The 21,794-nt window shown below is 41.2% G+C and overlaps 1 protein-coding gene across 14 annotated transcripts in view; it reads left to right on the forward strand.

Moving 5' to 3' along the window:
- AASS (aminoadipate-semialdehyde synthase) overlaps positions 1-21,794 on the forward strand; it is a 99,169-nt gene that overhangs the window by 33,878 nt on the left and 43,497 nt on the right. For 5 of the 14 annotated variants that reach the window (XR_014833141.1, XM_085004781.1, XM_021078483.2 and 2 more), the window contains 2 exons: positions 13,506-13,730; positions 19,097-19,273. Coding sequence is in view for 8 of the 14 variants with exons in the window: in XM_021078483.2 (XP_020934142.2) it covers positions 13,521-13,730; positions 19,097-19,273 (387 nt within the window). In the remaining 6 variants the exon portion in view is untranslated. 14 annotated transcript variants of the gene reach the window in all.

Below are 21,794 nucleotides of genomic sequence, written 5' to 3' on the forward strand. Positions count from 1 at the left end.
ATTTCTTTCCCCTTCTCTTCCTGCTCTGTCCCTGAGGGCCTGACTTTGTGACTCTATCAACCCTCTGGCTTTCCTTGTGTTCAGTTCGTGGAAGGCACTGACAGGAGAAGGGAGGGCAGGAAAGGAGTGTAGGGTTTATGCATTCCACAGGCCAGGGGTCCGCAAATTGTAACCCTCAGCCCAAATCTAGCCTGTAGTTAATTTTTATAAACCTCATGGTTCCTAGACAGATTTGTTTCTGCTGTGCCACGACAGGAGCTCCTAAAAATAAAGTTTTATTGGCACACTGCCATGCCCATCCATTGACTTATTGTCTGTGGCTGCTTTTACTCTCTTTTTATGACAGAGTTGGGTAACTGTGCCAGAGGCCTTAAGGCCTGCAAACCTAAATTACTAATTTTCTGGCCCTTTACAGAACAAACTTACTGACCCCTGCCTTAGGTAGCTCCCTATTGATTCCTTAGGCATCTTCATTGCTGTCAAAAGCCACTACCGTCTGGTGGCTCTAGCTAGAGCGTCAGCTACACCGCAGCTAGAGCTCTTTCTGAGTTCTGGTAACTCCCTCTTCCCCGGGCCCTAGCAAAGCCTGCAGGTAATTCTCCTGGTTGCTACTCCTGGGGTGCATCACCACTTTGGTTGCCCTCCTTTATCCCTAAACACACTCCTTGCAGGTCTCCTAATGTATGCAGTTGGAATGGCGAGAAGTACACCTAAGTAGACAATGTGAGATGCTGGGGAGGTAAATAATCGCCTGTTTCTTTAGCCACTTAGCAGAGCATCTTGGACATCGTCTCATTTTACCTTCATCATGATCCCACGAAGTCGTCCCTATTCTTTTCCTGTTAACAGATAAGGAAACCTGGGCTTTTATTTTTTTTTTTTTTTAAACTAAGTAACCTGTCCATGATTTATATACCTAGAGGGGGAAAAGTAAGGATTCTGACCCAGTCTCTTAATCCTTCGGAGATAGCAAAGCACAGACTATGTTTCAGTGTTCTTTTCAGGCTGATTTTTAGCTGTAGACATAAAGCTGAGGTGGCAGATTTTTCGCCACATCTTGAAGGAACTCACACATTGGGTGAAGGACTTTGGGTAAAATAGTTTGGGCATCGCAGATTAAATAGATGTGTGTATCTCCTGGAAAAAGTTTCGAGCTCATGACCATCACACTTATTTAACAATAAACACCTTTCAAAATGTTGTCAGCCTCAGGTGTGGCCCTAAAAAAAAAAAAAAATCCAGTTTAATATTCTTTGAAAGTCCTGGCTAAGTGGCCCTACAGGAATGGGGGAAATACATTTTGTGAAGCCTAGCTTCGGCACTAGAGGCTGAGAAAACACTTGCAGTCCCTCTGTGATTTTCCTGGAGAGTCAATGGCCAGCATATAATCTTCCCTTCTGTTTTTGTTTTTGTTTTTTATGGCTGCACCTGCAGCATATGGAGGTTCCCAGGCTAAAGATCTAATCAGAGGTACAGCTGTCGGCCTGCACCACAGCCACAGCAACACCAGATCCTTAACACACTGAGTGAGGCCAGGGATCGAACCCACAACCTCATGGTTCCTAGTTGGATTCGTTTCCGCTGCACCATGACGGAATGCCTTCCCTTCTGTTTTTATAACTTTCTTCGACACACTTACATGTGTTACAAGTATATTTAAGTATTAAACTCTCATGTCAACAATCTTGAACCTAAAACATTTTTATAAACTCCACTCAGATCTACAATTTCAGAGAAAATTAGAGTTTTCTCTGGAAGTTGGAGTTTCCTCTGTACCTTTAGATTTACATGTCCAAAATCATATTACTAATTGCTCCTGTAAAGCCTTCCCTTCTTGCTCTGTTTCCCTGCACCGTTCTTGATATCACCAACTCCCTAATCGCCACTTAGCCAAACCTGAAACACTGAATTGCTTCAGTTCTTCCTCTACTCATGGTGTTGACTCTCTCCTTTAAAATTCCTTTACTATCACTCGCATTTAAACACCTTCTATGCACTATCTAGACCATATTCCCTTAGGCATACAACTCTGATCGTCTCATTGGCTTGAGCAAAAAGCCTCTGGGACTACACACTATTCATAAAAATGAAAATTCATTACTAAAATTATTAAATTCTTTAATGAAAATGAATAATCATCGGATGTGAATACACTGCCCTTAATTTCTCAGTCTCAGTTTTCTGGACTCTAAAATTACTCTAAGAACTGTCATCTGGTTTCACAGACTTGTTATGAGGTGAAAATGCTTTGAGAAGTGTATACCACTAAACAAGCGTGATACACATGAGCTCAAAATTTTTTTTCCGGGAGATTCAAGCATCTGTTGAGCTTGTGCCCAGACTACTTTCGTCCTTCTCCATCCACGCCTGTCTTCTATTGACAGTTACAACCCTGGTCAATAACCTTCCTGGGAGGACGTGATGCCCCCAGGTCTCTGACGTAGGTCGGAGACCTAAAAGGCAGAAGGCTTTTCGGGGAGGGGCAGGGGCAGGGCATGACCTAGCACCTGGCAGCGCCGCCCATTGGCAGAGGAGAAGGTTGTTCCCTCAGGGCGGCCCCTGATTGGCTGCGGAGGAAAAAGCATGACGTTCTGAGAAGTTGAGCAAACACCTCCTCCTCACGGCCCCCACCCCAATTTCTGCCTGGAATTCCGAGCCTAACCTTCCTGGCCCCTGGAGCACGGAGGCTGCAGGGACCGGACGAGGTGAGGAGGGGTGCTAGGGGGCTGAGCAGATGGGCAGTGGGCTCAGCCCGTGAGGTTAGTTTGGGGATCGCTGACGGGGCTCTGCCTTTCGGCGGGGAGTGCGAGCCAGCTCTGCCTCCTCCGTGCGAGCTGGCGACCCGGGAGCTCCGCAGACGCGGGCCCGTTGCCGGAAAGAGCGTGGGGAAAAGGGTGGTGAGCACTGGGGCTTCCTCGCCAGGCCTCCCCTCCTAGCGGTTCTCGGAGAGCGAGGGGTGGGAGTTGGGGGACAGTGGGCGCAGCTCCGCAATTACTGCACAGAAAAGCAAAGGGATGGCAATTTAGATTTTTTTTCTTTTTTGGCGACGGCTGAGGCGGGGAGCGGTTGCTGGGGAGAAAAGGAGTGGTGTTGAAGCTGTAGAACAAACCCCATGTTAATTCTGGAGTGTGTGCTTTTTTAGCTAGGTTGGCAGCGGGGGGTGGTTGACCGAGATTCTGGCGGGCAGCACCCCCCGCCCCCGCGCGCGCGCCCCCCATTCCTTCTGTGCAGTTACTGGTGATCTTTTCAACTCTGGTGTGCTCAACCAAGCTCAGCTTACAAACTTCTTCACTCTGCCCGTAAGGGACTGGCCATGCTCTCTGAGGTGGAGACCACCCCCCTCCGCCTCCGGAAGCTGCCGCTCTTGGAGTCCATCCGCTGCAAGATTTAGGAGAAGTGAGAAAGTTGGTTGCCTTGGATGTCCGCGTCTCCTGAACTCCTGAGACCTCTGTGACCCCGCAGGGGTTGTGTGGGCCAGTTGAGCGTTTGCCCGGGGAGGGGGCGCTGATAGAAGCTGAAGGTCTTGACTACTTCGGGAAGAAGTGTGCTTTTCAGGCAGATTTTAGGAGAGTGAGAATGGGGTGGAGCGGGAGAGAGAGTATGTGTTTAATAACTTGAACAAAGATGAACATTTTTTGACGTTGTGGGCGGTCAGTTATCGGAATGTGGTGCAAACGTAGCTGTGATTACAGCGACCTAGCTGTGCACGGGATGGGACTTTCATTGACTTAGGCGTGTGGTTTTTATATACTTTATCCCGAAAAAATGAATAACCCATGGCACTTGGTGTAGACACATGTACGTCTGTGTTGTGTGTATTTTGTCACTTGAAATACCCCCTTTCTTCCTCTTTTCTTTTTTTCCCTTTTCTTTTCCCCTCCTTCCTGCCCTCCTTCCTTCCTACCTACCTCTCAATTGCTAGCTTTTCTTTCTTCCTTTCTCTTCTTTCTTTCTTTCTTTCTTTCTTTCTTTCTTTCTTTCTTTCTTTCTTTCTTTCTTTCTCTCCCTTCTAGTGATGTAATCTGGTGGCTATTCTGCAAAATGAGTTCGTTAGGAGGACAAAAGTTTAAGCCAATGTCCCCAAGTGACTTTCCAGTCTCCAGAAAATCATATTTTTTTATCCATCTCGTTATTGGTGACAGCATCATCAGAACTGTGATTTATTTATAATTGAAAATTTTCCCCCTTAGCTAACTAATCCTTAATTTAAGCAGTAACAGACTTTGGTTCAGAATTTTTGGTGTGTAAGCAGTGCCCATTTAACAAAAAGGTTTTTACTCTTCCAAAGATTCTTATATTAATTTTCTCATGGAGATAACATTACAAACAGTGGCAAGTTGCTTTGGTGAGCCCCCCCCCCCCCCCCAATTCTATGGAATTTGTGGAATTGCAAAAATGCTATCCATTTGGAAGGGGAAATAACCAACCACATTATGACTATATTCAGACAATTGTAAGATGCTTCCCCATTCCAGGGATGCTAAAATATGAAAGAATGTGTTTTAAATTTGATGAAATACAGTATTAAAACAAGAAGTTATTTATCTTAAACACTCATTCATAAGGAGTAAAGTTAAAGAGAAGGCCTGCTGGGCCCTGTTTCCCTTTTCCCTAAAAAAGTAGGAAGGAGGTTTAACATGGAGCCATTGTGAAGGCTTCCTTCCCACAGTGTGACCAGAGGAAGGGAAAGTGCTGTCTTCTCACGGTGATAACGGCTGCCCTCACCTTTGAGGAGTGGGCAGGCTTGTGGCCTTTTTCTTAACAATTGTTGAGTGTTTGGGCATGCAAGGCAGTGTTCAGCACTTTATGCATCCGAGCTCAAATAAACTTCGTAATAGTCCCAAGAGGTGGATATTAATGTGATTCCCATTTTGCAGATGAGGCACAGACAGGTTACTTGCCAAGGTCATAGAGTAAGTGGGAAACTGAGGAACCCAGGCCATTTGTGGAGGAGCGGAGTCAGAATTCCTTTGAGATAGCTGTCCCCTGCCTGGTGTAAGCTCTGGGTTCGTGTCACTGCAGTTAATGCAGGTAACTTTGGTGAAAATCTTGTCTTCCTCTATAGTGTTTTTGGTATTTTGTTTCCCTGTTTAATGTACTTCATTTAGCTGGATCTTCATGAGTCAGAGTTGATATTCTAAAATTCTTTTTGTGTGTGTGTGTGTGTGTGTTTTCTTGAGCTGCTCCTGCGGCATATGGAGGTTCCCAGGCTAGGGGTCGAGTCAGAGCTGTAGCTGCCGGCCTATGCCAGAGCCACAGCAACTCAGGATCTGAGCCGTGTCTGCGACCCATACCACAGCTCACGTCAAGGCCGGACCCTTAACCCACTGAGCAAGGCCAGGGATCAAACCCGCCACCTCATGGTTCCTAGTCAGATTCGTTAACCACTGCGCCATGATGGGAACTCCTGATGTTCTAAAATTCTAAGGCTTTTTTTTTGTGTGTGTGTGCTTTGATATGTTTATTTATTTATTTTTTAAATATTTTTTTTTATTACTCAAATGAATTTATCACATCTGTAGTTGTATAATGATCATAACAATCTAATTTCACAGGATTTCCATCCCACAGCCCAGGCATATCCCCCCACCCCTCCAAACTGTCTCCTCTGGAGACCATAAGTTTTTCAATGTCTGTGAGTCAGTGTCTGTTCTGCAAAGAAGTTCCGTCGGTCCTTTTTTCAGATTCCACATGTCAGTGAAAGCATTTGATGTTGGTGTCTCATTGTATGGCTGACTTCACTCAGCATGATAATTTCTAGGTCCATCCATGTTGCTAAAAATGCCGGTATTTTGTTCTTTTTCATGGCTGAGTAATAGTCCATTGTGTATATGTACCACATCTTCTGGATCCACTCCTCTGTCGATGGACATTTAGGTTGTTTCCATGTCTTGGCTATTGTAAATAGTGCTGCAATGAACATCGGAGTACATGTGTCTTTTTGAGTCGTGGTTTTCTCTGGATAGATGCCCAGGAGTGCGCTAGCTGGATCAAATGGTAGCTCTATGTCTAGTTTTCTGAGGAATCTCCATACTGCTTTCCACAGTGGTTTCACCAATTTACAATCCCACCCACGGTGTGCTAGTGTTCCTTTTTCTCGACACCCTCTCCAGCACTTCTTGTTTGTAGATTTTTGGATGATGGCCATTCTGGCTGGTGTAAGGTGGTACCTCATCATGGTTTTGATTTGCATTTCTCTAATAATGAGTGATGTGGAACATCTTTTCATGTGTTTCTCGGCCATCTGTATGTCTTCTTTGGAGAACTGTCTGTTTAGATCTTCAGCCCATTTTTTTGATAGGCTTGTTGGTTTTTTTGGTATGGAGCTGCAGAAGCTGTTTATAAATTTTGGAGATTAATCCCTTGTCAGTCGATTCACTTGCAAAGATTTTCTCCCATTCTGTGGGTTGTCTTTTTGTGTTGTTTAGGGTTTCCTTTGCTGTGCAGAAACTTTGAAGTTTGATTAGGTCCCATTTGTTTATTTTTGTTTTTATTGTCAGTACTCTGAGAGGTGGATCTGAGAAGATGTTGCTGTGGTTTATGTCAGAGAGTGTTTGGCCTATGTTTTCCTCTAGGAGGTTTAACATGGGTTATGAAAGCCATGTTATAAAAACATGTCTATAAAACTCCTAGAAGAAAACATAAAATTCTAAGGCTTTTATAACCCACATTTCCCAGCCACTATTATACTTAATATAATCAAGTATATTAGATCTGAAAATGACTTTAGTATTATATCCCAATCTGAATTACAAGACTGAGGTCAAGTAAGGAGCCCCATATCATATCTGGTTGTCTCAGCAACCAGGCCTGTATTTTGCTATCATATTATATTGTATTTCATAATGTTAATTGGTCTATGAGATCTTGGCAAAGACTAGATCTTTTGTGGGGCATTGTTGTGGGATGGGAGATATGAGTTCCTGTTCTTATTCTAGTCCAGTGGTTTTTATGAGAGTCATTTGAATTTGCTCATTTATTTATTCTTTCCTCAAACAGTTGAGTTTTCTTATGCGGCAATCACTTGGGATACAGAGATGATGAAAACACAATTCATTTCCTCAAAGAATTTAGAGTTAGCAAAGAGACAGGCAAGTAAGCAGATAAATATTTTGGATTAGACTCCAATTCAGAACTAACTGCAAAATTCCATCTCAGTGAAGCTAAATTTGTAGGCTAGAGACCAGGAGATTCATAGGTCTTATACCTGTGGATGACTCTGAGTAGCTGATGGGCTGGAGAATTATAAATATTCTTAGACCAGATTAACACTAATAGACATACCCCAAGTGTACTTGTTTTTACTTTTAGCTAACTCTTTTGGAAGGAGTTTAAAAGAATATTAGCCATGCAACAGGAAATAAAAGCATGGAGGTTGGTGTTCCTGCATGCCCAAGCCTAGTTCTAGCAAGCCTTGGGGTTGGGAGGTACTTGGATTAGTTCTAGGTCATCACCAGGTGTTCTATTAACTTGCAGCTCTTGTGGACCTAATCCTGGATCCTAATCCAGGATTAATATGCTCTAGGTACTAAATAGGTAGTGTGGGTCAAGACTTATGGCCGTGGAGCTGCCTATCCTTGTGTATAGTACCAGGGCTTCCTAGGAAACCATGGCTTTTTTTTTTTTTTTTTTTTTTTTGTCTTTTTAGGGCCAGACCCACAGCATATGGAAGTTCCCAGGCTAGGGGTCGAATCAGAGCTGTAGTCGCCGGCCTCCACCACAGCCACAGCAACATGAGATCTGAGCTGTGTCTGTGACCTACACCATAGGTCACGGCAATGCCAGATCCTTAACCCACTGAGCAAGGCCAAGGATTGAACCCGTATCCTCATGGGAACTAGTCAGGTTCATTACTGCTGAGCCACAATGGGCACTCCGCTTCTTAAACACACTTAACATTTTTGGAATGAACTGGAAGTGTGGATATAAATCATTTGCATTTCTCACCCATTGCTTTATTTTCTTCAGCTCAAGGCTACTCCATCCTTCGTCTCTCAGTATTCAACCAAAATGTATGCCTGATTATTGCAAATAACTTGACACTGAGAAAGCTCCCCATGTAATTTTTTAGTTTTAGTTTGAATTACTGAATTGTGTTCTAGTGGAATTATTTTAAAGATATATAAGGACAAAAGGCACATCTCTGATTTGGGGGGGGCGAGGGAGAGATGATTTGGCCTTAAAATGTCTTTAATAATGAATTTGAAATCCGTTTTACATATCCCAATGGAAACAACAGAAATTAGAAAGGGCCACATCCAGTTCCTTTTTGTACTTAAGCTCTTGTGTTTGCTTGTGCATTGTTCTGGTGTTGGTAGGTGATTTATCGGTTTAAAAAGTTTTCTGAGTAGATTGATGTTATGGAAAGGACCAAAGAGACTGAAAGGAGTTTTGAACATTTGATGGAAGAATAAAAAGCTCTGTGTAGATCTCAGCTCTTTTTATCTACCTACTGCTCTAACTTGTGAAGACCAGCATAAATCAATTGCATCATTTTATGGCATGAGTACTACCTGGACAAGAACATTCAAATTTAACCTAATCTAGTTACATTGAAAAGTTATACCAACCAGAATAGCAGACCATTTTATTATGATTCATCCATAGATGTCTGGAAAATGCTTTTACGAAAGATAAAAAATTTCTTATTTATGTGGGGCACACTGCCTTCATTTATATCATCTTATTTTAGATTATCTTCTCTCAGGTCCATTCTGACTCTAATACTCAGCTATAATTAATACTCGATAATTCACCAACAGGTGTTGGTTTGGGATCTGCTGGATCTTATGAAAATGAGCAGGGAACTGGGTTGCTGTTCTTTGTAAGGACTTGACATCATGATATGCATGCCTCAGGTACCCCTCAAATGTATTTCTAATCAAAGAAAGAACATCAAAACACCTCTGCCACAATCCACGGGCAAATGATAGCTCCAAAAGAACATTTCTGGGTTTTCTTGTTTTTTTACAAAAATACTAGAAAACTTTCGTGCTAGAAGCAAATGACTAAATACTACTGTCATTAGTCCATGTAACTGTACAAAAAACCAGTCTGCTCACCATTTGAAAGGACCTTCCCAACCTCATAAGGGGTCCCCTGCCCTTCAAGGTGGCTTTCCCTCAGGCATAGTCTTTTCATGAACACACCTCATAAAATCTTTTATCCCATCATGTTCTTTAGGGTAATGATGTACAAAAGACCCTGGTGTATATCATAGTCACTGAAAAAAATGATGGGTTATGTATGGAGTGGGAAGCTCTGCCTATCTATCTAGCTAGCTATCTATCTATCATCTATCTCTGTCTTTTTTCTCTAGTGACCATTTTCTCTCTCATTTCTTTTGAAAATGATAGAAAATACCAAGAACAATTAAGCACGTTCCCCTTCTCACCCCAGTTCTCATGGGTGCATCACCAAGGTAGGTAATTTGCAAGATAGGTAAATTAAAATGAATTCTGAAGTCTTCTCTCCCATGAAGAAACGGGGAGAGGGGAGGTGCTGCCATGTAGCGTGCTCTCCTATTGCTAGAGGCCATCCACTGATTCCCTCCTATCTCAGTGCTGCTCTGTGCCGTTCACCACAATATTCCCATGACGTTTAGAGGCAGTTCAAATTCCCAGTCAATCTCAGGTATGGGAAAAGGTGTGTCATAGGGCTGTTCTTGTTTTACATAGAAAAGAATCTTTTAAAATTTTCTTTTAATGCTATTTGAAATGTTGGCCTTTCATCACATCTTGAAGGGAAGACTGCTGAGAACTTGTTAGGGGAAGAGCCCTGTTCCCCATCCTTTACTGTGTGATACTTCACTTTCTCCCCTTATTTCTCATCTCTGCTTCCGCCTCCTCATTTTCCCTCTTTCCTTTGCTTTTTCCTCCTGTTGCCTTTCCACATCCTCCTTGCTCAGGCTACAGGCTATTATCAGCACGCAGCGCTGTCAGGTAGCTTCACTACAGCCAGTGGTAACTGCAGAGTCTCACTGCCTTGCTTCCGCTTGAAGGTGTTTTTCAGAAATATACATCACATCTACTTCCCGATATTCTTGGAAAAGCCCACAAAATCCAGGACAGGGAAACCCAGAACGGCCCACCTGGGTGTTTCTATGAAATACCAGATACCTGCAATGGCCTGCCTCAGAGCAATTCAGAAAGTTTCATTGTTATATATTTCCTGATCACATGAAAATGAAATGAGTAGTGGTCTCAGATGGTTCCATGCTGAGACAAAGTTTCAAGGTTCAAGCAATTACTAACAAAATCAGACACAGCTATAATCAAATCTTTTTTTTTTTTTTTTTTTTTTTGCTTTTTAGGGCCGCACCCGTGGCATATGGAGGTTCCCAGGTTAGGGGTCAAATCAGAGCTGCAGCTGCTGGCCTTCACCACAGCCACAGCAACGTGGGATTCAAGCTGCATCTCTGACCTGTAGCACAGCTTGTGGCAATGCTGGATCCTTAACCCACTGAGCGGGGCCAGGGATCGAGCCTGCATCCTTATGGATACTAGTCAGGTTCATTACCGCTGAGCCATGATGGGAACTCTCCTGTAAATATTAACCTAGGGATTCTGTTTCTGCTTTAAGGCAACCATGGTAGTCGGCTTTCACTCCAGTTTCTTCATCCGTAAAGTGAGGATAATGATAGTGTCTGTTTAGTAAGATTTTTGCAAGGAGGAAATAATGTCTGTAAAGCGCTCAGCCTAGTGCTTGGCATATAACGTTAAATCAGTGGTAACTATTGTCACATTTCTTTAAAAACAGTGTCAGGAACTGTGATTCAAAAGTCCCCTAGAAGAAATGAAAGTGAAAGTACCTTCCCCAATAAAATGCCCGTCAGCCTCTGCTGCACCAGTCCCCTTGGGAAGTCGGCCTTTGCAAACATGTGTGTGCAGTATTACATGTGTGTGTGTGTCTGTGTCTCCTCTCACACCACGGCCCCCCTCAACTGCAGACAAAGGAGGTAGGAGGGGAGAGCGAGAGAGGGGGAGGCCGTGGTTGTAAATCAAGTTTGGGCTGAGGAGAGAGACTGAGTTATTTAAACATGTTCTCTCATCTTGGTGCCAAGAACGCCTTCTAAGTATAGAGGGTTAGGGTCACTTGGTCACCAATGGTATGTGAGATACAACCCCTGCTGGGAAGATGGGGCCCTTTCTGGGCTCAGCCATGTGTTCAGAAGGATCACACTTGCCTTTGGAATTGATTTCATTTGCACACATAGGGATTCAAGTTCTATAAATTTTTCTTTGGCTTGGAGGAGAATAAATGTTATGGGCTCGAGCTTGGCTTGGCTTTAACGTGGCCTCCTTTAAAAACAAGACTATATAAATAAACAAAAACTTAGAGTAATGTCACAGTCTTTTACAGATGTTGATCAACCGTAGTTTGGCCTGAGTAAAGGTTTGCCTGCATTCCTGAGCATCAGCGTGTTGGCTTGCTGTTTGCGACAAGTTTTCTCTCTCTGCCCCTGGGCTTCTTAAAGCCGTCTTGGCTGGACCCTGTGCTATTTGCTTTATTCTTTTAGTCAGTTGTGTTGTGAGTTGTCCTATAAATTTTCTAGGTGACAGGTAGTTTGCCCCCAGGAAATGTTCTCATATGTTCCACTTCCCTGCCTATAAAGTGGATCTGATTTACTTTATTTTTTTTTTTTAGGGCCATGCCTGAGGCATATGGAGGTTCCCAGGCTAGGGGTCAAATCGGAGCTACAGCTGCCGGCCTACACCACAGCCACAGCAACATCAGATCTGAGCTGCGTCTTCCACCTACAGTATAGTTCATGGCAACACCAGATCCTTAACCTACTGAGCAAGGCCAGGGATCGAACCCACAACCTCATGGTTCCTACCTAGTCAGATTCATTTCCACTGTTCCACGACGGGAGCTCCGGGTCTGATTTAGAGACTGCAGTCTGATGTAACGAAAATAGATTCCAGAGGAATGTTGCTATATGTTGGTAATTATTGGTCGGGAATTTCTAGAAGAGGTAATATCATCTAGTCTCTATATTTTGATGCCATCCTTAAACATAGAAGACTAAGATTTAGCATCCAAACAGTTCAGCAAATTATAGTTAGAAATGACCTTTGACTACTGAGTTTATGTAATTTGAAGAGGGACAGAATAGTGTTTGCTATTTATGCTTTAAAATTTTCTATAAAATTTACTCTGTGCTGACACATAGTAAGCCTCCTATAAATATTTCTTGATGGAATAAGTAACTAGGGTTTTAAAATCTGGAATAGGATTTAGGAAAGTGTTTAAGACGGGTCCAGGCCTAATGCACCAGCAGGAGAATGTGGTATCGAGAGGAACCTCTGTAAAGGGAATGAGCATGTTTAGAGTAACAAAGAGAGTCAGTGAAGGGAGGCTGGGGGGTCTCAGGTGGGGAGGAGGGTTTATTTAGGGCCATGCTTCTTCAGCTTCTAACCCCCGTGAAATATGAAAAACGTATTTGTTGGCTTGTTTTGTTTTCCTAAATTTCAATCTGCCAGGACAAATGCTTTGATAAAATTCAATATCGATGAATCACTAGAAAAATGATCTTGGGATATAAAGGTTTCTAGATGCTTACTTTCTATTTCTACGTGTGTCTCATCCTGGACCAGTAAAAAGCAGTTCCCTGACAATGGGCTTTAAAATCCACATTGAGTAGAACTAGTTGAGGAAACGGTCAGAGGTGAAATTTGAGAGGTGGGAGCTGGATTGTCAAGACTCTTACACACTATTAAAGGATTTTAAACTTTATGTCATCAGGTCAACTAGAGGTTCTTATGCTAAGTGAAGTAAGGAAGAGAAAGACAAATACCATATGATATCACTTATATGTGGAATTGAAAATAGGGCACACATGAACCTATCTACAAAACAGAAATAGATCACAGACTTTTGGTTGCCAAGGGGGAGAGGGGAGGGAGTGGGATGGAGGTGGAGTTTGAGGTTAGTAGATAGATGCAAACTATTACATTTAGAATGGATAGACAACAAGGTCTTGCTGTATATGTAACACAGGGAACTATATCCGGTCTCCTGGGATATATGTGTATAACTGAGTCACTTTGCTATACAGCAGAAGTTGGTACCACACTGTAAATCATCTATACTTTAATAAGAAAAAAAGAAAAAATAAACTTTGTCATCAAAATTGGCATAAATTACCTTCCTGTATTTGTATTGTATTAACTTGCTTACAATGTTTGTGCTGAATATATGTTTGTAAAATGTATGTTTAAAATATATATTTAAAAAATGATTTCGGCTTAGCAGATAGTGGTTAGCATCCCATAAGTTGCTTGGGACATTTTTTGATTTTGGAAAAACCTTCATCTATGGAAGTTTGGATTTGTTTGGGTGAAGGAACCCTTTACATCATCCAGTTTTGCCTCCCCGTTCTCCCTCTTGCGTCTGTGAACCAGCTGAGCTGGTTGAATTTTACAGCAGATTTCTCCGGAGACCAGAACTGCCCTGTGAGCCCTCCTGCCTTGTGTTGTCCTGCTCTTACAGTGTCTTTGCAGTTACCAGGTTTCGAGATGCTGCGACTCTCTAGGCCCAAGCTGGGCAGGCTGAGGCTCAGCCTCTCCAAGAGGCTTCACCACAAGGCGGTGATGGCGCTGAGGAGGGAGGATGTGAATGCCTGGGAGAGGCGGGCGCCTCTGGCCCCCCGGCACGTCAAAGGGATCACCAATCTGGGATACAAGGTCTTAATACAGCCTTCCAATCGGCGGGCCATTCATGATAAGGTAAATATTTCCATTTTTCTAAATATAGAGGAGTAACATGACCTTGTGTATGAAAAACAGCGAGCATCTAAGTGGAAAGAAAATGTTTGCTAGGGTCACTTAAGGACCACATGGCAATATTCCTTGACTTTGGTTATAATGAGATTCTATAGTTATAAGGCGATTTCTAGTTAGAATCCTTTCTTGGGCCCAGAATTTAGCCAATAGGGATTATTTTCACCCCATTCCATGCTTTCTCCAGCTGAGGGATGAAAGGATGGCTTTTAGGAGATGCCCTCCATCAGTCATTCTCGCCTTCGTCAGTCACTCTCTCCTTTGTGTGTGACCCTGGTTCTAGGGCGGGGGAGACAGATGACTCCAGGAAACTCTTCACTGAGTAGAGTTGGTTCATAAGCATTTACCTTGCCAGCCGCTGGGCGAAGCCCTTCGCATTCATCATTCCGTTTGTTCTTCACAATAATCTTATGGCACAGGTTTGACCTGTATTTTATCTTATTTTATTATTTTATTTTATGGCTGCACCTGCAGCATGTGGAGGTTCCCAGGCTAGGGGTAGAATCAGAGCTGTAGCCGCTGGCCTACACCACAGCCACAGCAATGTCGGATCCGAGCCATGTCTGCAACCTACACCACAGCTCATGGCAACACCAGAGCTGTGTGAACAAGGCCAGGGATCGAGCCCTCGTCCTCATGGATACTAGTCGGGTTCATTACCGCCCAGTCATGACAGGAACTCCTTGACTTTTATTTTTAGTTTAAAGATATGCATATGGTTTTCTTTCCCTGAGCCACTGAAAATATGCTGTGGACCTTAATGCTTTATTAGCAAATGCTTCAGTATGCGTTTCCTAGGAATAAATCACCTTCCAACATAAAACACTGTATCATTTTCACACCTAAGAAATTACTAATTCCACAATATCATCTCACATAGCCCGTTTCATATTCCCCATGTCTCAAATGTCTTTTATGGTTTTTATTTTAATCGAGGCTTAATTAAGATTCATTGCATTTATTATTATGTGTCTTTAGTTCTTTTAATCTAGAACAGCAGCCCCCACCCCTCTTTTGGCTTTCATTGACATTGACTCTTTCTGCAGAGTCCGGGCCAGTCAACTTGCAGAATACTCTGCTTCTAGGTGTAACTAGTCTAGTTTTTCCCTTTTGATTAGATTCAGGTTAAGCACTTTTGACATAAATATTTTATAAGTGATATATATTTCCCATTGTATCACATCAGACAGAAAATATCCAGTTTTTGTCACATGGTTAGAACATGTGACTTGACTGAGCTGGTTGCTCCCAGATCTCTCTGTTGTAAAAGTACTGTTCTCCCTTCATAATTACTGTGTCATTTGGGGGTGATATTTGGAGACCTGTGAATCTCCTGTTTCTCAACAAGCTTTCAGTTAATGTTAGTATCCATCAATAATCTTGGCCTGAATTTTTACATGGAAACTTGCAAAGCAATGATTTTCTGATTTTATCATGCACCTAAGTTTTTTTTTTTTTTTTTTCTGCTGATACTCTTCTGTAGAAAAAGTTTTTCCTTAGTTTCCCCTGTCTCTCCTGCTCTTTTGAGTATTATTATGGTTGCATGGGCCTTTTTCATTTAATGTATGATAATCCATTAGCCATTATTCTTTCAAATGTCCTAATTATCAGATTTGAGACAGAGTGCCTTTAAGAGGGCGCCTATGTCCTTTGGACATGAATAAGTTTATTTTTGAACTTTCTTGTTTCCAGCAATAGCAGGTTGTCCTAGCTCCACCTTATGCTTTTTCTGCCACACCTCTGGAATTAACCATTTCCTCAGGGAGTCCTGATTTCTTTTTATATATAGAAACCAAGATCTGGTGCTGGGTGTGCTTATTGTTACTGAGATATTGTTGCTCTTAGCCCTCTTAGTGGACAGAGCTGAGAAATATACAGACACACATACATAGCTGTTATTTAACCATGAGTTAATACTAATGTTTCCAAATTAAATTTTAACATTGAAGGTTTTTCCTACCTTTAAATTTTTATATTTGCATCTGTTTTCTTCAGTGGTAAAAACTGTATTTTTTTGTAACATTAATGCACATTTTTAGCCCATTAATTAATTAGTTTTTCTATGTTGTTACTTTGTTAATTTACTATCTAATTGAACTTATTTATTTATTTGGCTGTCCCCATGGCACAGGGAAGTTCCTCGGCCAGGGATCGAACCTGTACCATAGCAGCAACCCAAGCTGCTGCAGTGACACCACCAGATTCTTATCTCACTGAGCCACAAAAGAACTCCTGGGTATATTTATTTTGTTTTGTTTTTATTACATTTTAACGTTTGCTTTTTTTTTTTTTTTTTTTGCCATTTCTTGGGCCGCTCCCGTGGCATATGGGGGTTCCCAGGCTAGGGGTCTAATCAGAGCTGTAGCTGCCAGCCTACTCCAGAGCCACAGCAACGCGGGATCTGAGCCGCGTCTGCAACCTACACCACAGCTCGTGGCAACGCCGGATTGTTAACCCACTGAGCAAGGGCAGGGACCGAACCCGCAACCTCATGGTTCCTAGTCGGATTCGTTAACCACTGCACCACAACGGGAACTCCTAAGGTTTGCTTTTAAATCTTTTTTGATTTAAATTTTATATGTAGTGTTTGAATCATAATACTAATATTACAACCAGCAATAAATCTATTGATGCTAGAGAGTAGATCTTGAAAGTTCTCATAAGGAAAAAAGAATCTATAACTGTGTATGATGATGGGTGTTAACTAGGCTTATTGTGGTGATCATTTTGTAAAATATAAATATTAGATTTTGTTATACCCTCGAAACTATTATAATGTTAATTATACCTCAATAAGAATGCTGGATGGAGGTTTATATTTCTTAGAATTTTGTCTTTAGAATACGTCTTAGAATATACAAAGAATATTCAGAATGCTGTGTTCAAAAGATGTCTGAATTAGTTTTTTTGTGTGGTTACATTGTCAATATGATATCCAGTTGGATTGGTTTATTTTTGTTTTTATTACATTTTAATATTTGCTTTTACATACTTTTAATTTAATTTAATTTTTTCAAATAAGTTAAATATTTACAGCTTTCAAAGATTAAAACTATATAAAAAAATGTGACACAGAGAAGTCTTGCTCTCATCTTATTTCCCTACATGCCACTCCCACCCACCCTGTAGGTTTCTATTTTCATTAGTTTCTGATCTGTCATTTCTATATCTCTTCTTGCAAAAGTAGGTATGTTTATATGTGTGTGCATGTGTGTGTGTTTTTAATTTTCCCTTCAATCTTATGCAGAATACTCTATCTGTTGTATACTCTATCTTTTCTTTTGCACCTTGCTTTGTTCCATCTACAACATATCCTGGAAATCACTCCACCACAGCTCACAGCTATGCTAGCTCCTTAATCCAGTGGCAACGCGAGGGATCGAACCCTCATCTTCATGGATACTACTTGGGCTCGTTACTGCTGAGCCACAATGGGAACTCCCATGTCAGTTCTTAATGATTGGCTTCATTCTACTTAATGACTGTGTAGTAATTACTCTCCTCTAATTACTCCATTATTTCTCATGATTTATTTAACCAGTCCACTATAAATGGGCAAATAGACTCTTTTCAAAGAAATCAGGTATGAACCACACGTTCATTCTTTTACTATCTCTCTTATTCGTTTATACCTTCCTTTGAAGTAGATTCCTTTCTAGATTTATCTTCATTTTACTCAATAGCCCGCTTTCATACTTTTAAAATTCTCCCTGGATCATGCTACCCCCTTATTTAAAAATCTGAAATGACTATCTATTACCTCCATGTACAATAGCTATGAAATCTATATTTAATAAATAACACTCAGTTTTCCCATTGATAAAATGAGGATAATAGTACCTACCTCATGGGAGTTTTTGAGAATTAAATAAATCATGCAAAGAGGTTAGCAAAGCAAATAGTAATTTATTATTAATAAATGTCAATGATTATTTTTATTTTTATCCAATAAAGCTATATTCACTCATAATATTCATATATTCACTCATGCCCTGACTGTCTCCTTACTTTCCTGTCTCCATATTTGTATATATTCCTTCAATGCCTCTTGCTGGTATTACCATCTTGTATCTCCTATCTCCCTACCTCTAAATCCTGCCCAGTCTTTTAGATTAATTTAAATTTTTGTATTTCCTTGATCATCCCACCTGGGAATTATCTCAAGATCCATTAAATTAATATACCACTTAAATCATGCTAATCATAATGTTCTTTTGAGTTTAGCCTCATGTATTGTGCCTCTGACTTCCTTTTATAATTTTTCATGAGTTCCTTTATAGGAAGGATCTTGTCTTTGTGTTTTATCACCAGCACAGTCCATTGCATAGAGTAGGGCAGTAGTAAATACTAATTGAACCAAAAAAGAAAAAGAAAATATTGCAGATATGTGTCTGTCTTTTAAAAATATACCTGAGGAGTTCCTGTTGTGGCATAGCGGAAACGAATCCGACTAGTAACCTTGATATTGCAGGTTCGATCCCTGGCCTTGCTCAGTGGGTTAAGGATCCGGCATTGCTGTGAGCTGTGGTGTAGGTTGCAGAGGCGGATTGGCTATGACATTGTCGTGGCTGTGGCGCAGGTCTCCAGCTGTAGCTCCAATTCAACCCCCAGCCTGGGAATTTACGTATGCTGCAAGTGCAGCCCTAAAAGAAAAATTAAATAAATAAAAAATAATAAAAATACACCTGAGTGATAGAGTTTCTGCTGTGGCACAGTGGGTTAAGGATCAGGTTGTAGCTGCAGCTTGGATTCGATCCCTTGGCCTGAGAACTTTCACATGCCACAGGCATGCCAGCAAAAAGATGTCAGACTATTAACTTTTTTTTTTTTTGTCTTTTGTCTTTTTGAGGCCCGCAACTGCGGCATATGGAGTTTCCCAGGCTAGGAGTCTAATCGGAGTGGTAGCCACTGGCCTACACCATAGCCATAGCAACGGTAGACCCGAGCCACATCTGTAACCTACACCACAGCTCACAGCAATGCCGGATCCTTAACCCACTGAGCAAGGCCAGGGATCGAACCCACCACATCATGGTTCCTAGTGGGATTCTTTTCCACTGAGCCACAATGGGAACTCCTTAACTGTTCTTAAATAAAAGTGTTTGCTATAAAAGTCAAGCATGTTAGGTTGATCTGTAGCCAGCAAGTAAGAATATTAGAAATTTTATTTTATTCTTCTGAAAGTGTGTGCCTTTTAACTGCTACATTCATTTATTTATTTATTTATTAAAATTTTTTTTGCTACATTTATTTATTAAAATATGAATAACAGAATTTTGGGGAATAACCTTTAATCAAAATTATATTCCCAGGAATATGTGAAAGCTGGTGGCATTCTTCAGGAGGATATTTCTGAAGCTTGTCTAATTTTGGGAGTTAAAAGACCCCCAGAGGAAAAATTAATGTCCAAGAAGACTTATGCATTCTTCTCCCACACAATAAAGGCTCAGGAGGCCAATATGGGTTTGTTGGATGAGATTCTAAAACAGGTAATTAGTGACCAATATTCATAAATGTTAATTTAGAAACATAGTTTTTTTAAAAAACTTTTAACTGTCACGAGGGATTTTTGTTTTCTTTCAGCATCTAGGAATATATCATGTTACTTTCATAGGAAAGGTGATCTGCTAGTTAGTGCTTGAGTAGATCTGTGGCTCTTAGGCTTCTAGGCTGGACCATCTTGGAGTTTGTGATAAGAGGAACCAAGCAGTTCATTCCTTTTGTATTCTAAAATGAAAAGAACAATAGAAGCATTTGCCTCAAATGATTCTTAATTTATAAGGTTAATTGGTCAAATGTCCCTAGGTAGAATTTTAGAGCTGAAAAGAACCTCAGAGGGCATATAACCCATCACCTTAACTTTTCAGATGGAGCCCAGAGAGGTGAAGCGACTTGAATGGGGCTGCCCAACTCTAGTACCAGAACTGGACTGGAGACTCCTTCTGCACTTATTAATATTCATAAGGGAAAGAATTTTTTGTCTGAGATATAAATATGACAGAAAAACTATCATCTCTTCACTCAACAGATACTCACCAAGCGCCCATAGTGTGTCTGACATTGATCACCTCAGTGAACAGAACTTACATTCTAGTAGGAATAGATGGATAATAAATGACTCCTCATATGTCACTAGGTGATGTGTGTAATAGAGATAAATATGATACGGAAGAAAGAAAGGAGTGCCGGGCCCTGGGGGAGGTGACAATGCTAGTTTAAATAGGATGATCAGAGGGAGCCTCATTGGGAAGTTGGCATTGAGCAAAATTTGAAGGAAGTGAAGAAGGATCAAGCCATATCCATTGGGGAAAAAAAATCTTCAAACTAAAAGAATAATAGTGCAAAGGCCTGATGATCTTTCTGTGTGGAGGATTAGAGTCAATCATGTTCTAAAAGCTTATTCAGCCAGTTGCGTTGGCAATAATTTGGAGGTGGGAAAAGGAGAACAAAATTAAGAGGAAGATTGTTAGTCTAAACTAGCCCAGATGTTAGGCCACAGATGACGGTGGCTGCATGAGGGTGGCGGAAGGGCAGGCTGGGATACCTGGAAAATCTTGGAGATGTTTAGAGGTCTGACCCTACAGGGTTCACTGCTGAAACGAGAGAAAGAGAAGAGTCGGAGACGGCGCCAAGATTTTGGTTTGAGAAGCTTAAAGGAGTTGGCTAAGATTGAGCTGATGCTACTCCAGAGCAGCAAGCTTGGATGAGAGGATCAAGAGTTAGAGCTTAGGGTTTGTGGAGTTTAATTTGTCCATGAGACAAAAAAGCAAAGAAGTGAGTCTGCAGCTCAAGAGGGCAGCTTCTCCAGATACACATTTTGCAATTGGTCAGAGACTAGATGGTATCCAGAGGCAGGAAGACTGAATGAGGGTAAGGAGTGAAGGTAGATGGAGACGTGCAAGGCCTACGTCATGGGGTAAGGACATTAGGGCATAGAAACTAGAGTAGAACTGGACAATCGGTAGAGGACAGAAGAGTCACCCACAGTAAAAGCAATGGAGGAAGACGTATTTTACATAGGCCTGTAGAATTCATTCTTACTAATTTCAGATTCACTTGAGGGAGGCTGTAGTTAATTTGCAGTGTTTCAGAAGAACAAATTCAAAACATAATTAATGGAAATAATGTTACAAGAAGAATGTTTCCCCTTAAGCAGATATACTACTCAAAAATAACTTCAGAAACTTTTTTCTCTGTTGTTGTATGAACTTCCTTTCATTGCAAGAAATTAATAAAAACAGACCCAGCAGGCTGCTCTGGGGCAACATTTTATAATAAGTTATTTGGAGTTGGATGAATATTAAATATTCTTAAATCCATGCACCTGATAAAACTCATATCATCTGAGGAAATAAAATGACTGTTTAAAACATTCTATAATTACAAGGTGTCAGTAGCTTTTAAGCATGAATTAATAGGGCATTTCCAAAAGAGAGGGAAGATTGCTAAGGAAGGGAAAAATGTGGTTTTAGTGAAGGCAAGGAAGTGAAACACAGGCAGCATGTGTTTTAACTTTTAAAATGAAGCTTACTTGTGAAAGGATGGAGAGAGAAAAAAGAGAGACAGAGAGAGATACTAGACAGATGAGGGGAAGGGAACGGAGGAGAGAGAGAGAATGAGATAGGTTTGTTTGTGTGGATTTGAGAGGGAGTATTGTTATTTTTAAGGTAGAAGAGAGGCCTGGGTGTATTTAGAATGGCTGATGGGAAGAGACACTGTAAAGAGATAATACAAGGAAGAGAAAAAATTCAGCAGTGGCCTTAGAGGACAGCGAAGAAAGTTGGGTTCTAGCTCACAGGGATTAATCTCAAGAAGGGCTTTATTTTTTGAGACTAGAAGGAATTGAGAGAGGATAAGTGGGGCATTATGTAAATATATTTGTAGATCATGCTGGGCTAAAAGTTTCAAGAACTTTTGTTATTTTATTGCTTATCATCAAGGGGCATTTAGCACCCTGCTAGGACCATTCTTCCATCTCTAAACACAAACCTGTCACTGGTTTGTGACCCA

Source organism: Sus scrofa, chromosome 18, assembly GCF_054392235.1.
Source record: "Sus scrofa isolate SSC_HxYL_T2T_F1_AM1 chromosome 18, Sscrofa_HxYL_maternal_Yorkshire_Landrace_v2.0, whole genome shotgun sequence".
NCBI lineage: Eukaryota > Metazoa > Chordata > Mammalia > Artiodactyla > Suidae > Sus > Sus scrofa.